At 45.9% G+C, this 17771-nt stretch overlaps 1 protein-coding gene and 1 long non-coding RNA gene across 12 annotated transcripts in view; both read right to left on the reverse strand.

Annotated features, from left to right (window-relative positions):
- The window catches only part of DLEC1 (DLEC1 cilia and flagella associated protein), a 73227-nt gene extending 63203 nt beyond the window's left edge, over window positions 1-10024 (reverse strand). For 7 of the 11 annotated variants that reach the window (XM_036094190.2, XM_078073556.1, XM_078073579.1 and 4 more), the window contains exons 1-2: window positions 9125-10023; window positions 8034-8184 (exon numbers count right to left, since the gene is read on the reverse strand). In XM_036094190.2, the coding sequence (XP_035950083.1) occupies window positions 8034-8184; window positions 9125-9523 (550 nt within the window). In that variant the 5' untranslated portion in view covers window positions 9524-10023. Of the gene's footprint in view, window positions 1-8033; window positions 8185-9124 lie in introns of all 11 variants that reach the window. The other 4 variants (XM_078073585.1, XM_078073588.1, XM_078073549.1 and 1 more) reach the window with 2 other exon arrangements.
- Window positions 10025-14466: 4442 nt separating this feature from the next.
- On the reverse strand, window positions 14467-17756 carry LOC118536920 (uncharacterized). Its single transcript, XR_004917878.2, has 3 exons — window positions 17653-17756; window positions 16159-16420; window positions 14467-15421 (listed from the first exon to the last, which is right to left on the reverse strand). It is a non-coding gene; the product is annotated as an uncharacterized LOC118536920 (long non-coding RNA).
- Between the last annotated feature and the right edge of the window lie 15 nt (window positions 17757-17771).

A 17771-nucleotide genomic window follows, 5' to 3' on the forward strand; every position in this document is an offset into this window, starting at 1 on the left:
TCCTCTCCTTGACCTTCCTTTTTCAAACCCTTTTGGGAACCAGATATTAAAGACTAGGACATTCAAAAACAACTGCAGATGTGGGGAAAATTAGAACATGAGTGCACATGCCCAGGGAAAAGCTCAGAAAAGACCTGAGAAGACCTTAAGTGTACACCTCAGGCTGACTCTTGGCACAGACAGCCTACAATTAAAACAAAAACAAAACCAATAAACAAAAATGGCAAGAAGGGGGAGAATCTGATTTCTTGAGTTCACACATTATTAGATTCAAATATCCAGTTTTTAATTTAAAAAATCACAAAATTTTTTAGATCATTATCTCAGCGCTCCATTTTACAATGAGAGATAACCATGTCTGGGACAACAATAACCATATTTATTTGAACTTTGTATTCATAAACAGTGCTTCACTATTTTTTAACATTATATAATCTTTACTATAACCACAAAAGTGAGTTTTAACACTCTTCCCTTTTAGAGATGAGAGGGCTGAGCCACATAAAAAGTTGTTTCCTAGCTTATCAAATTTAAGTCTTTACCAGAATATCCCACCATGTTCTACATCCTAAGAAATGAACTTGAAAATGCTCATGCTATCTTACGTTTCCTTAGATATGTCACCTCTGCCTATACTCATCACCTGTGCCTATACTCTTGTGCAACTGAAACAATATCAAAATAAGAGTAACCCAAGAATGTTTAATTTCCTGATCTCAGGGTCCTGGGATCGAGCCCCGCATCAGGCTCCCTGCTCAGCGGATCCCTCTGCTCCTCCCCTCTCCCGCTCATGCTCTCTCTCTCTCTCTCAAATAAATAAAATCTTAAAAAAAAAATTGTTAGTTTATGTTTCTGGCACACAATGCATAAAGATATAATTCTGTGACATGTAATTTTGTGACATCAGCAACCTAACAGGGTGGGGATGGAGCTGTAAAGAAGCAGAGTTTTTGTATGTTACTGAAGTTAAACTGGTATAAATTCAAATTAGAGTGTTATAACTTTAGGTTGTTAAATGTAATCCCTATGGTAATCACAAAGAAACCAGTTTATATACACAAAAGAAATTAAAAAGGAATTTAAACATTTCACAGACACACACACAAAAACTGACCCAACACAAAAGAAGACAGTAATGCAGGAAATAAGAAATAAAAGATCTATAAGGCATATAGAAAAAAATAACAAAATGACAGAAGTCCCTCCTTATCAGTAGTTACTGTAAATGTAAATAGATTAAACTCCCCAATCAAAGGACAGGTTGGTAGAATGGCTAAAAAGACATGATCCAACTCTATGCTGTCTATAATGGACTCACTTTAGATCCAAGACACAAACAGAATGTAAGTGAAAGGATGAAAAAAGATTCCATGCAAATAGTAACCAAAAAGTAACTGATAGTATTCCATGCAAAAACACCAAAAAGGGCGGCTACTCTAATATCAGACAAAATAGGCTTTAAAACCAAAAGTTTCCAAGACACAAAGAAGAACATTATATACTAATAAAAGGTTCAATATAACAATAAGATAGAACAATTATAAATATTTAGACACTTAAGGACAGGTCATCAAAATAATGAAGCAAAAATTGACAGAATTAAGGAGAGAAATAGACAGTTCTACAATACTAGTTGGAGCCTTCCATACCCCTTTTACAATAACAGATAGAAAAACCAGACACAAAATAGGTAATGAAACAGAGGACTTGAAGAACACAATAGACCAAGTAGATCTAACAGACAGAACACTGCCTAACAAGAGCAGCTTAATGTTCTTCTCCAGTGCACATGGGACATTTCCCAAATCATATGTAAGGCCACAAATTGAACCCCAGTAGATTTTAAAGGATAGATATCATACAAGTATCTTCTCTGACAACAATGGGATGAAGTTAGAAATCAGTAATGATAGGAAACTGGAAAATTCACCAAATTGTGGAAATTAAACAACACACTTTTAAACAACCAACGGATCAAAGAAGAAATCACAATTACAATTAGAGAAATTAGAATTAGAAACTACTTAGAGACAAATTGGAATTAGAAACTACTTAGAGACAAATAATGAAAGCGAGAACATAACATACCAGAACTTACAGTACACGGTGAAAGTGGTGCCAAGGAGGAAACTTACAGCTATAAACACATTTAAAAACAAGAAAGATCTCAAGTCAGCAATCTAACTTTAGAACTTAAGAAACTAGAAAAACTAAACCCAAAGCTAGATGAAGGAAATAACAAAGACTAGAGCACGGATAAATACAGAACAGATAAACAACAGAGAAAATCAATGAACCTAAAAGTTGGTTCTTCAGAAAAATCAACAAAATTGACAAAACTTTAGCTAGATCAACTAAGAGAAAGAGAAGACCCAAATGACTAAAATCAGACATGAAAGTGGGGATGTTACCACCGATTCCACAGAAATAAAAAGGATTATAAAAGAGTACTAGAAACAATTCTACACCAACAAATTGGATAACGCAGATAAAATGGACAAATTCCTAGAAATATGAAACCTACAAAGACAAAATCCCAAAAAATAGAAAATCTGAACTGACCTACAACTAGTAAGGAGATTCAATCAGTAATCAAAAGTCTCCCCCTCCCAAAAAATGTTTTGGACCTGGTGGTTTCACTGGTGAATTCTACCAAACATTTAAAGAAATAATACCAACTCTTCTTAAGTTAAAAAAAAAAATAGAGTTACACATTCTATAAGGTCAGGATTACCCTGATACCAAAGCCAGACAAAGACACTACAAAAACAACAACAACAACAACAACAAAACTACAGACCAATATCTCTTACAAACCTCAATGCAAAAGTCCTCAGCAAAATACTAGCAAATCGAATCCTGTAGCTTATTGAATGGATTATATACCATGACCAAGTGAGATCTGCTCCTGGAAAGCAAGGGTAGTTCAACATATGAAAACTGATCAGTGTAATACACCACATTAGTGGAGTGAAGGGAAAAAAATCATATGATCATCTCAATTGATGCAGAAATAACAGTAAACAAAATTCAATGCCCTTTCATGATAAAAACACTAAAAAAGTTAGGACTCGGAGGAAACTACCTTAACATAATAAAAGCCACAGATAGAAAACCAGTAGCAAACATCATACTCGATGGTAAAAGACTGAAAGCTTTTCCTCTAAGATTAGGAACAAGGCAAGGATGCCTGCTTTCATTACTTCTAGTCAGCTTAGTGCTGGAAGTTCTAACTGGAGCAATTAGGCAAAAAGAAAAAGGAATCCAAATTGGAAAGGAAGAAGTAAATTCATGTGTTTGCAGATGATATGATCTTATATGTAGAAAACCCTAAAAGTCCCACAAAAAAAAAAAAAACCTGTTAGAATAAATGAATTTCAGCAAAATAACAGGACACAAAGTCAACATGCAAAAATCAGTTGCATTTCTATCAATAATGAATGATCTGGAAAGGAAATTATGGAAACAATTCCATTTAAAATAGCATCAAAAAGAATAAAATACTTAAAAGTTAGCTAAAAAGGTGAAAGACTTTTACAATGAAAAGTACAAAACATTGCTAAAAGAAATTAAAGATGACATAAATAAATGCAAACATATTTCATGCTCATGGATTAGAAGATTTAATACTAAAATGTCAATACTACCCAAAGTGATCTACAGATTCAATACAATCCCTATCAAAATCCCAATGATGTTCTTTGCAGAAATAGAAAAACCCATTCTAAAATTCATATGGAATCTCAAGGAATCCCCGATAGCCAAAACAATCTTGAAAAAGAACAAACAAAACCAGAGGATTCACAGTTCCTAATTTAAAAACTTACTGCAGGGGCGCCTGGGTGGCTCAGTCAGTTATGCATGTCTGCCTTCGGCTCAGGTCACGATCCCAGGGTCCTGGGATCAAGCCCCACATTGGGCTCCCTGCTCAGCAGGGAGCCTGCTTCTCCCTCTCCTCCCTGCTCGTGCTCTCTCTCACTATCTCTGTCTCTCTCTCTCTAATAAATAAACTCTTAAAAAAATTCTTAACCCACTCCCCCAAAAAAAACTTACTGCAAAGCTATGGTTATCAAAATAATATGGTCCTGGCATAAAGACAGACAGATAAAGAAATGGAATAGAATAAAAAGCCCAGAAATAAACCCTCACATATATGGTCAAATGATTTTTGACAAGGATACCAAGACCATTCAATGAGGAAAGAACAGTCTTTTCAACAAAAGATGCTGGGGAAAGTAGATATCCTCATGCAAAAGAATGAAGTTGGACCTTTATCTAACACCATATAAAACATCATATCAAAGTTAGTCAAAGATCTTTGTCTTTCTCTTTCTGACTTATTGTACTTAGCATTATACCCCCTAGGTCTATCCATGTTGTTGCAAATGGCAAGATCCATGCTTTTTTATGGCTGAGTAATATTCCATTGCATATACGTACCACATCTTCTTTATCCATTCATCTATTGATGGACACTTGGGCGCTTCCATATCTTGGCTCTTGTAAATAATGCTACAATAAGCATTTGATTTCACTCATATGTGGAATTTCAGAAACAAAACAAATGAGCAAAGAAAAAAAAAACAAATAAAAAACCAGACTCTTAAATACAGAGAAAAAACTGATGGTTGCCAAAGGGAAGGTGGGTGGGGTGGTGAGTGAAATGAAAGGGATTAAGAGTACACTTATCGTGAGTCACTGCATCTCTCAGTCTGACTTCATGCCAAGGAGTTAAAGTAATTTCATCACTTCTAACTCATGAACTTAATGAGGCACCTATGGTGTTACTCAACAGGAAACCATTTGCATCTTGGGATAGATATTTTGTTATGTGGAACCATCTTAGGCACTGCAGCATGTCTTAGCATCCCTGACCCATGGAGTACTAAAAGCCAGGAACACAACCCACGCCCTTTACTGGCACACCAAAGATGCTTCCAAACATTTCTTCATGCCCCCTAGGAGGACAGCACTGCCCCAAGGTTAGAACCACTGAAGACGCTCTAATGTTAAGTATATCCTTCCCTACCCAAAAAACTCAAACCTATATCTTTCTTTATTTGGATGGTGTATCAGCCACTCCAAGTTATAAATTCCACTTTGACTAAAAGACCTCCCACCACTTACTAGCTGGGTGACCTTGAACAAGGTAGCGAAACTTGCGGAGTCTCAGTTTCATCTGTAAGATAAGGATGAAGCTTACTTAACTCAGAGCAGTAAGCTTTAGTGCAGAGGCAAATGTTCCTTCCTGAGCTTCCCCCCAGCTCCTCTCCCTTTCCTTATGGCTCAGAGAACATGGTGAGATCACTGCCTAATTCACCTGCCACAAGGTTAAGGAGCAAGGATGTATAAAGAATTGTGGGGAGAGGCTGAGTCCAGCTTTAGTGTAATTATCTTTGATGATACAAACAGCAAGGTAAGTGCTAGTCCTCTGGCGGGATACATAGGTGGCTTTCCAATTTTGTAATGGAGAATTTTCTTCACACTGGTGCTTAATGCCATTTGCTTTTGCTAAACACAAAATATGCGTCTTGGCTATTTTGGAACATCTTGTACATTAAGATTCCTTAAGAATTTGTAGAAGCTAGTTCCATTAAGCACAAAATTTTATTTAGAGCCAATAAAACAAACTCAATTTCAAAAGAAAAGGGGAGGGGTACACTTATCATGATGAGCACTAAGTAATGTATAGAATTGTTGAATCATTACATTGTACACCTGAAGCTAATATAACCCTGTACGTTAATTATATTCCAATTAAAAAATTTAAGCAAAGACCTAAATGTACGACCTAAAATAATAAACCCTTAGAAGAAAATATAGGGCAAAAGTTTCACAGCATTGGACTTGACAATGATTTCTTATATGCCTTGATATGACACCAAGGCACAGGCAACAATTTAAAAATGATTAAAAAATGGGTTTGAAAGGACATTTTTCCAAAGAAGATATACAAATGGCCATAAGTCCATAAAAAGATGCTCAATATCACTAATGAGGAAGGAAATGCAAATCAAAACTACAATAAGATACCACCTCACACTCATTAGAAGAGCTACTATCAAAAAAAAAAAAAAACAGAAAATAACAAGTGTTGGCAAGGATGTGGAGAAATGGAGATCCTGGTGCACTCTTGGTGGGAATGTGAAAATGATACAGCCGTTGTGGGAAACAGTATGGTGGTTCCTCAATTAAATATAGAACTACCATATGATGCAGCAATTCCCCTTTTGGGTATACACCCAGAAGAACTGAAAGCAGGGTCTCAAAGAGACATCTGTACCCCCTGTTCAGAGCATTCCTCACGATAGCCAAAATGTGGGGGCAGCCCAACTGACCGTCAGTGCATGAATGGGTAAGCAAAATGTGGTACATACATATGACAGAATACTATTCTGTCTTAAAAAGGAAGGAAATTCTGACACAGGCTACAACACGGGTGAACCTTAAGGACATTAAGCTAAGTGAAATAAGCCAGTCAAAGAGACAAATACTGTATGATTCTACTTGTATGAGGTACTTTGAGTAGTCTAAATTGTAAAGACAGGGGCGCCTGGGTGGCTTAGTCAGTTAAGTGTCTGCCTTCATCTAAGGTCATGATCTCAGGGTCCTGGGATTGAGCCCCATGTCGGGCTCCCTGCTCAGCAGGGAATCTGCTTCTACCTCTGCTTCTCCCTGTGCTCTTGCTTGCTCTCTCTCTCTGTCAAATGAATAAATGAAATCTTAAAAAAAAAAAAAAAAGTTGTAAAGACAGAAAGTAGAATGGTGGTTGCCAGGGGCTGGGGTAAGGGTATGGGAAGTTATTGCTTAATGGGTACAGAGTTTTAGTTTTGCAAAATGAAAAGAGTTCTGGGGATGGAGGGTGGTGATGTTCATACAACATTATGCATGTACTTAATACCACTGAACTGTCCACTTAAAAATAGGTAAGATGGTAAATTTTATGCATCCTTAGGCACAATAAAAAAATTGGGGGAGAGAAACACAACTGTCAAGAACATGAAAGACAATTATGGAATGAAAAGTCACCGAAATAAAAGGCACAGCATAAGGAATGCAGTCAATGACATTGTGATTGTGAGGTATGGGCAGATGGTACCTACACGTGTGGTGAGCATGGCATAATGCATAAACTTGTCAAATCACTAAGTTGTACACATGAAACTAATGTAACATTGTGTGTCAATTGTACTCAAATAAAAAAGAATTTTTTTGAGAGGTTGAAAGAGAGAGGAGGGGCAGAGGGGGAGAAAGAGAGAGAGGGAGATGAAGAGAAAAAGAATTTCAAGCAGGCTCCTCGCCCAGCACAGAGCCCGACACGTGGCTCGATCCCACAACCCTGAGATCATGACCTGATGATCAAATCAAGAGTCAGACACTTAACTGACTGAGCCACCCTGGTGCCCCAGAAAAGAAATTTTCTTAAAGAACATGAAAGACAAGAAAAGATCAAGACATTCTTTCAAACTGAAGACTCTAAAAATGGGTCTTTTTTAAAAGATTTTATTTATTTGATAGAGATCGAGAGCACACAACCAGGGGGAGCGGCCGGCAGAGGGAGAGGGAGAAGCAGACTCCCCACTGAGCAGGGAGCCCGATGTGGGACTTGATTCCAGGATCCTGGGATCATGACCTGAGTCGAAGGCAGATGCTTAACTGACTGAGCCACCCAGGCACCCCTAAAAATGGGTCTTGACAATCACATGCAACATGACTTCCTAGACAGAGTCTTGGACCGGAGAAGAGAAAGAGCCACTGTGGGACAGCTGGTGAAATCTGAATGGGATCTGTGAATTGGAGGTTAGTGTTGCACAAATGCTGATTTCTAAGCTTGTATGGTTGTATGCTGGTTACATAGGAGAGAGTCCCTGTTTTGGAGACATGCATGTTAGTGTTTTGTGGTAATGAAACATCACATCCGCAATTTGATCTCCAAACATTCTTACTCGAGAGTGGTCCGTGGAGCCAACACTGTAATATATTAACGGCTGGGGAATCAGGTGAAGGGCATGTTGGGAGTTCATTATACACACCTGGAGGCATCTTGAGGAAGTTATCAAAGTCATGCACTTCAGCCAGTTGCATGATCCGTTCTTTCTCTGCAAGGGCTCGTGCTCGGGCCTGAATGATATGTCTCTCCAACATTTCAACTTCATCCAGTCGCTGCTTATAGACCTTCCGAATCTGGCAGGCAGACCATCAAATGCACAGAAATAGGCTGAGATCGCAGAGCTTTACTCACCCCCACCCCCAGCATCGGGCTTCCTGTGAAGCACAAAACAATCACAGAACTATGGAGACCAACTGGTCCAACCTAACAGATGTGAAAACTGAGACCCACAGAGGGCAACGGCTTAAAGGTTTCAAAGTAAATTCGGGAAGAGAGCCGAGCCTGAAACTCTGCCTCCTGCCTTCACAGCTGCCACCCAAATTCTGAAAGAGCAAACACAAGTTAGCACACCACCTGTGGTAGACAGAGGCGTGCCACCCAGATGCCCACCTCACCTGAGACTCCCTTTAAGGGATTCCTCAGCAGTGTGGGCGGCCATCAGACTCAGCAGAGAGGATCCAAGTCAGCGGCCTTCCTCCTTGTACAGACGAGGAAGCAGTTGCTTCCCAGAGCCGAGGCATGCTTCCTCAAATCTGGGCATGAATGCCTAGGTTACGATTGTGGTTTGTGACACAAAGACAGGCACTCCAAAAGGGGTGACTTTTAGCCTTACCATCTCCAGGGAACAACAACTATTCGGCTATCTGCCCCAGTCCTTTTATTTACATATGCAATTATTTCGTGTGTGTATGTACGTAGAGAAATGAAGATGGATAGACGCTACAGACATATGCCTTACGTGCCTATTTCTGTAAACGTGCGGAGAGAGTGCCCTTCCACTAGATGTCGAACACACTGGGGCAGGGACTTTGCGTTTTCCTAGCTGCATCCCCAGTGCCTGGCACCCGGCAGGTGTTGGCACTTGTCGAGTGGCTGAGTCCTGCGGGGGCCTGCCTTTCTAGGGGCGCGCCCTGGGGCCCCCCCGCACTGTCCGCGGACGTGGGACTTGATTCCAGGATCCGCGTCCCCGGTGAGCAAGGGCAGGGAGCGCGCGGGGCTCCAGGGCCGCCTTACCCGCTGCAGCTCGTCCACGAACTCCTCGTGGCGCGCATCGTCGCTGCCGCGGGCCTTGATCAAGCTCGCGCTCAGGTCCTCGCCGATCACCTCGTTAGTGTACAAGTTGCGGAAGACGCCGGTGAGCAAGTGCGAGATGTCTTGGCTGCGCAGCGAGGTGGGGCGCAGACTCAGCAGCTGCGGCTCGGGGAGCGGCTGGAGCGTGAGGGGCCCCACGCGGCGGGCCCGGCGCCCGAAGCCGTAGTGAAAGGCCTCGGAGTAGGTTAAGGAGGACAGCCAGGCGGACTCGCTGGGGCTGCGGATCGCGGCCAGATGCGAGGTTGGCGTCCACGTCGCGCCCCGGAATGCGTAGGACCCGGACTCTGCAGACAGCCTGTCTCTGCCTCTTCCCGTCTCCATGGCAACTGAGACGCCGCTAACTCTTGCCGCCCTTCCGCTTCCGGCCGCGTCCTTTCCGCTTTGCCTCCCTCTGCGGGGGCCGCTTATGCATCGACCTTCTTAAAGTGAACTTAGTGTGAGGCACCAATGGAGAATGGTTCATTGGCACAGCCAGGCCAGGCGGGTTGCAAAACCTGGCTCCTAACTACCTCTCTTCATCTGTCTGTTCTCTAATTTGTTAAGCAATTATTCACTCATTTAATATTTATTGTATAAAGATTGTATTTCAGGTTTGTGCTGGAAGCTGAAGATAGCAAAGAAGTAAGATGCCGCTTCTGCCCTCAGTCGTGTGTGTGTGTGTGTGTGTGTGTGTGTGAGAGAGAGAGAGAGACCCAGTCGTGTGTGTGTGTGTGTGTGTGTGTGAGAGAGAGAGAGAGAGAGAGACCCAGTCGTGTGTGTGTGTGTGTGTGTGTGAGAGAGAGAGAGAGAGACCCAGTCGTGTGTGTGTGTGTGTGTGTGTGTGTGTGAGAGAGAGAGAGAGAGAGAGACCCAGTCGTGTGTGTGTGTGTGTGTGTGTGTGTGTGTGTGTGTGAGAGAGAGAGAGAGAGAGACCTAGACCAGGAAACCAGAGTGGTGAGCAGGGCGGGAACTGGAAAACAATGGTAGTTTGGTAGTTTAGTGGGTTAAGCCCAAGGTGGCAATAAATGTTGGTTGTCAGGGAACCACAAAGGACAGGAACTTAATCATTTTACAGAAAGAGCATGAAAAGTGGCTTTTTGGACAAAGTGAAGACCAGGCAGAGATTTTTTTTTAAATCTCTATCATTAGTTATCAAGGAAGTGGAAATTAAAACCACAGGGCGATACCACTACACACTTAGTAGAATGTCAAAAAGTTAACTAAATGTATAAATGTACCAAACGAGTGCTGGTGATGATATGGAGAAACTCCAATCGTCATGTTGCCATGGGAATACAAACTGGTACCGCAGCTCTAGAAAACGGTTTGGCAGTTTCTTAGAATGTTACACCATACAGCAGACCTGCTTCTAGGTACTTTCCCAAGGGAAATGAAAAGTTATGTGCACACAAAACCCTGTACCCAAATGTTTATGATGGCTTTATTCATCATCACCAAAACCTGGAAAAAATCCAAATGTCCTATCCACTGGCTAAAGGTTAAATTGTGGTACATCTATACCACAAATGCTCTCAGCAATAAAGAGGAAACAGGAATGTTGATACATACAACAGCAGAGATGAATATCAAATGCATTATGCTGGTAGAAGAAACCATTCTCAAAAGGCTATACACATAATGATTCCATTTTGGAGACATTCTGGAAAATGCAAGACAGTAAACAGGTTGGGGGGCCTGGGCGGCTCAGTCCATTAAGCATCAGACTCTCGGTCTCAGCTCAGGTCTTGATCTCAGGGTTATGAGTTCAAGCCCCATGTTGGGCTCCATGCTGGGCATGGAGCCAACTTAAACAAAAACAAAACAGAAAACAGATCAGTGGTTGCCAGGAGCTGGTCATGGAAGCTAGTGTTGGCTCCAAAGGAGCCTGAGGAGATTTCTGGGGGTGAGGGAACTGTTCTTTATTGTGGTGTTGATTACACAACTGTATGAATTTGTCAAACCTCGCAGTACCATAAAGGATGAATTTTGCTGCATACAAATTACACTCCAGTTTTTATACAGTGAAGGAAAAAAAAAAAGGATGAGTAGGAATAAGGCAGGAGAGGAGGAAAAAGGGCATTCTGGGCAGAGGCAACCCATTGTATAAAAGCGGGATGAGAGAGTGCATATGGGAAGAAATGAAGGAAGTTCAGGAGTGGAACTTAAGAGTCTGAGCAGGAGGAATGAAGCTGGGAGGTGAGGGCCAGATCATAAGCAGGTTTGTAAGGCAACATTAGGGAATTTAAACTCTTCCGAGTGCAGTTAGAAGGGCCATCAAAGGTCTTCAGCTGGGCATGTCATGGTCAGCTCTGTGTTTTACTAAGATCACTTTGGTTGCAATGAAAGAACAGACTGGAGGGAGGCAAGAGGTATCAGGGTGACAGATGAGGAAACTATGGATGGATTAGGAAACTGCATCCATGCAGAGGCTAGGAAAGAGATGGATTAGGAGCTTGGGTTAGGGGGGAGGACTTGATTGGAGACCTGTAAAAGGGAGAAGTCACAAGACCTACTGATGGATAATAGAAGGGAGAAAGGAGCTCAGAATGACTCTCAGATATCCTGTGTAGGTAACCAGGGCAGGGATTATCTCCACTGAAATGGGAGAAAGGACCGGGCTTGTCCAGGCCAGCCGCTTGACATCACGTGGACTGGCATCATCGGCACACTCTGGCTTCTGCTCACCGCTGATGCAACTAGCTGCTTTTTCCTCCTGGGGTGCGTCTGCTTGCCTTACAGCTGAAACCCACTTCCTGAGAGGGGCACCAGCAGGTTTGCCCACTGACCTGGGCCACTTGCGCCTCTCTTGGGTAGGCCTGGCTCCCTCTTCTGTCCTTTCCGGTACCTTTCCAGTCCTCAGAGCGGACCCTGCTCTGGCTCTCCCCCAGCTGCACCCTCTCCACAGAGTGAGAAGACCAAAGTGACCTGCCCCGTGCCCACCCTTCAGGTACCTGGGACCCCAGAACTATTTGCCCAAACATCCTGAGCCCATTAATAGGTCCTGTGCAGTCCTCTGTTTTAAAGCCTTCCCCCCGTCGCTGACTGGTGTGTGCACTAGGGGACAGCTGTGGTGGGAGGTGGAGGTGGGCAGAACTCGGGCAAGTGGGCTGGTCTGTCCTGTTACCGCACACATGCAAGACCCCCGGTGGCGCAGGAAGGAGCTGTGGGTGGAAAGAGAAGCGGAACAGTCTGGGGTCCTCCACTGCTCTAGTGTTAGCGGTGGGCCAGCCCAAACTGGGTGGTCTTGTTGGTTAGGAGCAGCTCTTCTGGAGGCTTCCCTGTGTCGGGGAAAGACAGGACAGTGGATTCTTGCCGTCACTTTTGGCCTCTCCAAGCTGCTTCCAGACAGCCTCGAGGAGGTCACAGGGAGTCTGCGCAGCCCCGGAGACGGTTCCCCTTTTTCTGTGACCCCTCCCACCCTCTGGCTTCAGCCCCTCTGCTCTGTCCAGGCTGAGGTCTCCAGCAGTGGTCCAGTGCTTCCAGTGGTAGTGGCCACTCCTCTGTCCTGGTCATCCTGGGCTTTTCAGTAGTACCTGCTGCTGCCTCTTCCTCTCTTGCCTTGCTTCTCCCTCTCCTCTGTGCTCCCCCCATCTCCCTCTGCCACCGGTCCCTCTCTGCCTGATCAGCTGGATCCATCCCTGGTTCTACCTCCAGCAATCGATTTCTATTTGCCTGCTGATTAACTGACCAAAGGAATGGTTCAAACTCTGCACCAGAAACAAAGGGCTCGAGCCACCTTTGGAACTGCTCTCCAGCTTCCTCCTCCAGGCAGACCTCTTAGCACAAAAGGAATCCCTTGAGCTGCCTTCCTCATTTTATGACCTATTCTGCTGACCAGAACTTTTGTTTGTTTGTGTGTTTGTTTTTAAAACAGATGCAAGGCAAACCACTGTATGGAAATGAAGTTATTTAACTGGGTGCCCACTAATGAACTTCACCTTGTACAATGTTTTTGTATGTAACATACAGATAAGATCACAGAATTAGATAATAAGAAAATATCGTGGAATTAGAATTGCTTAGCCAAAGGGTATGTACTTAGTAATATTGAGATATTGCCAAGTTACCCTCCAGAAAGATTATCCCAGAGTAGACTCCCACCTGCATTCTGTGAGCATGATGGACATATTTTGTTTTGTTTTGTTTTTAAGATTTTTATTTGAGAGAGAGAGTGAATGAGAGAGAGAGAGCAAATGAGAGAGAGAGAGAGCACGAGCAAGAGCCGGGGCAGGGGGGAGCAGAGGGAGAGGGAGAAGCAGACTCCCCGCTGAGCAGGGAGCCTGACGTGGGACTCGATCCCAGGGCTCCAGGATCATGAACTAAGCCAAAGGCAGCCGCTTAACCGACTGAGCCACCCAGGCACCCCATGATGGACATTTTTAACGTATTTTCAACCGTATCCCAAATTTTATTCCCAGCTCTCATCTCCTTCCAAAACTCCAGATTTGTACATCCATCATATACTTGACATCTCACCTCAGCTATCTGACGGCACCTCAAACTTCTATGTCCAGAAGAGAGAAGCTGCTCCTCCTCGGCCTTCCCCTATTTCAGTTACTGGTAATTCGTTAGCCCAGCCAAAAACTTGGAGCCTCAACTCCTCTGTTTCTCTCATGGCCCCCACCAGTAACTCCTGCTGGCTCTCCCATCAGAATATATCCAGAATCCTACCACTTCTCATGACCTCCACTCCTACCCCCAAGGTCTGAGCCACCATCTGCCTCACCTGAATTACTACTGCAAGAACCTTACCAAGCTCCCTGCTTCGGCCCTTGCCCCTCCATGATACTCCTTCTTCCTGCAGCCAGAGTGATTCTTTTGGGGGGGTGGGGAGAGGGAGAGAAAGGGGAGGGGAGGGGGAGGGAGAGAGAGAATCTTAAGCAGACTCCACGTCCAGTGCAGAACCTGATACAGGGCTCGATCTCACGACCCTGAGATCATGACCTGAGCTGAAATTGAAAGAGTCAGACACTTAACTGACTGTGCCCCCCAGGCACCCCAGAGTGATTCTTTTAAAATATGAGTTAGATCATGTCCCTCTTTGGCTTGAAACCTTCCAAGGGCTCCCCATTTCTCCCAGTGTGTAAGCGGAGGCCCTTAGAAGGCCCAGCAGAATGTGGTCCCCATTACCCTTGTCGCCTCTCATTATCCCTCTCCCTCTGCTCCAGCCACACTGGATTCCTTGTCAGTCCTCCAACACACCAGCCAGATTCCTGCCACAGGGCCTTGGCACTGCCTGTCCCCTCTGCCTGGAATCTTCTTCACCGGATATCTCCGAATGGCCCACTCTCTCACCTCCTACAAGTCTTTGCTCAAATGTCACTTTCCCTGTAAGATCCAAGCTATTTAAAATTTAACCCTCTCCCATTCCTGAATTCCCTTACCCTACATACCTTCTAATATACTACACAATTCACTTCTTATGTTTATTATGGTGTCTCTTTTCTTTCCATTAGAAGTTAAGCTCCACAAGGACGGGGGTTGGGGGTATATTTTGTTCACTGGTGATTCTCAAGCCTCTAGAACAGTGCCTAGCACATAGTAGGTGCCCAATAAATATTTGTTGAACAAATGAAATAGCAGAGCAGTGTCTTCTTCGCTTCACAGACTTAAGTGTGCCTCCTCCCTCAGAGGAGGGTCTGAGGACCAGTCTCCTGACTCTTCCCCCACACCAAGCACTAGACTCTGCCTGTGGGGGGGATAGGGTGGAGGTGAGCACTGGGACTTAGTCCACATTCAAATAAACATCACAGTTATGTACACAAACAAATACACAATAAAATCCCACAAATGTAATTATGGAAAAGTAATCCCAAATCGTCCCATATCATCCTGGGATAACCCGCGGGCCCAGACACCCTGTGGTCCTTCACAGCATCCTGGATCCCTGCACGGTTAGTAGTCGTCCTGGCATGATCTGAGCATGCGCACTTGCCACAGCTGCTTCCTTGGGAGAGGCTGCCTTCACTTTTCCTCCTCATGCGTCTGGATTTGGGTCCAGGACCCTCTGGAGGGGATTCAGATGGGGTTTTCCAGCCCTGGCAAGCATCAGGGGCATGCCCTTAGACCAAGAACCTGAGGTTGGGCTCTGTGAACACCAGGCTTAGTAAAGGAGGCCAGGGAGGGGACAGCTGTGGGGACATGGGATGTCAGCATATGTCCATCCAGCAGGTGCTGATTTGTACCAGGTAGCCGACATCTGGTATTTCGGCGGATTCTGAAGGGCACCGCAGCTCGTAACTGTGGAGATCACAGAAATGAAGGGATTTGCTCAAAGTCTCACAGCAGGAAAGGGCACAGCGGATTTAAACAGCCCCTCACCCCCGTGCCCTGGGACAGGGACTCCAAAGACCAGGGGGGACAGAATAAACCTGCTCCACCTCACCTACTCAAGTTTGCCTGGGTTTGCATTTCTGGGGGAAGGGTTGGGCGGGGCCAGCCCTGAAGCATGCCACCGGGAGCCTGACCGTCCTGAAAGTTGACATTCATGGCTTTGATCCTCCCCCTCCCCTGGCCTCTAGAGGGGGTGGTGCTGGAGGGGCCAAGGTAAGTGCTTGGAGGTAGGCACGACCCTAACACTAGGTCTCACTAGGTCTTACCTGTCCCCAGTCATCCCAGAAGTCCCCTTCCCCTGCACCCTGCCTCACACACACATTGAAGACGATGGTCAGCTGCGGGGGCAAGATGCCTGAGACTCCACCATAGGACAACACGGCCTTGGGCACACATGGCCTCCTCTGTGCACTAACTGAGCCTGCCAAAAATCCTGTGAGTCACCAGGATCTCAGGGCATCTTGCAGAGGTAACTGAGAGCTGGGTTTTGGGAAGGGTAATTAAGGCGCCTGGCCAGGGCTGGGCCCACAGAGGGCCCTGCTTATTTACGGAGGAGGGAGCAGAAGCCAGCAACTCTGTGGTTGGGTAGAAAGCCTCTTGCTGGGCCCTCCAGCCCCTCCACCCAAAGACGCATAGTCACTTACTCCCCGCAGAGGTTGGCACCCAGCAGACGCAGGCAGCCTGTGAGAGAGGGCGGGGCAGACAGAGGTGGTGAGGACCGTACGGAGTGCAGGAGTGCAGACTGAGCCTCAGGGCAGGGCAGCAGCCTGGCTTCTCTGAGCAGGGCGCTGCCCAGTCCTCTTTTCCGCCAGAACCTGGCTTTATGTGCCAACTCTGAGTCAGCCGCACCTAACCATTTCAGGCCAGGGAGGAGGCTTCAGCTTGGGCCCCATGCCAGAAGAGGACCTGTGTGGGGAGGGATGGGGTTATGTAAAGGAAGGGCCCAGCTGCAGGCCCCACCCCAGAGGCATCTGGGGCAGAGGGAGAGGCCATGGTCCCAAATAATGCCCTAGTTTGGAGCATGGGGCTCGGAGCTGGGAGGTGACGTGGATCAACAGGAATGATGCTTGAGATAAAGCCAAGGCAACTGCTGATGTCAGAATTTCATCGCGTCTCTGCCTCGGAAGAGGAACAGGGCTTGAGGACGGACATGCTGAGTAGAGGGGCTTGGAGGCCCCCAGGAAGGTCAGAGGCCCCCAGAGGGCAGGCCTTTTGGCATATGTCCTAGCCTAGGATGGAGGGGGGGATACAGTCCCCCTCATCCCCCCCCCCCCACCACCAGGACTCCAAAGTCAGACCTGCCAGTGTGGACATGCTCATCCCTGACTGGAAGAGAAACCAAAGAGGGCTCTGACAGGCCTGCCAGGACCAGGGGGCACTCTTACTGAAGGACAGGCCCACCGGAATGAGTGCCAGATAAAGGGCTAGACCCTCTATGTGGAGGGAAGGTATAATGGAGGGAGGGGCCTCTCCGAAGTTCCTAAGTCCCGACCCAAGCTCGACCCTCAGGACAGGAAGACCTGCCCTGTGGCTTATATCTCTACCTGAGGTATTCAAGGCCACCTAGGCCTGGTTGTACTGGAAAGAGGGTTGAGGTGAGCCAGGCCTTCTCCTCCAAGAGGGGTCCAACTGACTTCTGCCAGACTCTCACGATGGCTTTATCAGTGCTCAGGAAGCCTGGGTGATTCACTGGTGGGCCCAGCACCCTTCAATCTGGGAGGCCTTCTGGGGGCTTTCCCAAAGGACTCTCCCAAAGGGTGGTGGGCAGAAGGATTCCTGGACTTTCCCTGGGGGTATATGGGTACCCTATAAAGAGGGTATCTGGGTGGCAAGAGTTGAGGGGAGCAAGGGGGGGTTCCCTGTAGGGGCCTAGGGGCCCCTTGTTCAGACAGCCCCTTGGGAGGCTACCCAAAGAAGGGACCCTGGAGATGTAACCCACCCCTATGTCCTGTCCCACCACTCTGCCATACAGATCACCAGGGGTTTGGTGTGCGAGAGGCTCAAAGGTGAGTTCCCTGCACCCAACTGCTGTAAGCTTTCCCTGCTTGCGCCCCAGCCCTCACCAAAGGCGCTCCTGGGGTTAGAAACTTCCCATCGAGAGAGGAGAGGACCCTCCTCCGGACAAGATTTAGGCATACCTCTCCGAGGACCTCCTAACCCATGCCCGCGCACCCATTTTGCAGAAGGGAAAGCAGAGATCCGGGGAGCCGCGGCTGGACGCCCGGACGCCCAGGCTCCCTTCCGCAGCAGCCCAGTT

This window comes from Halichoerus grypus, chromosome 1, assembly GCF_964656455.1.
Source record: "Halichoerus grypus chromosome 1, mHalGry1.hap1.1, whole genome shotgun sequence".
Lineage (NCBI taxonomy): Eukaryota > Metazoa > Chordata > Mammalia > Carnivora > Phocidae > Halichoerus > Halichoerus grypus.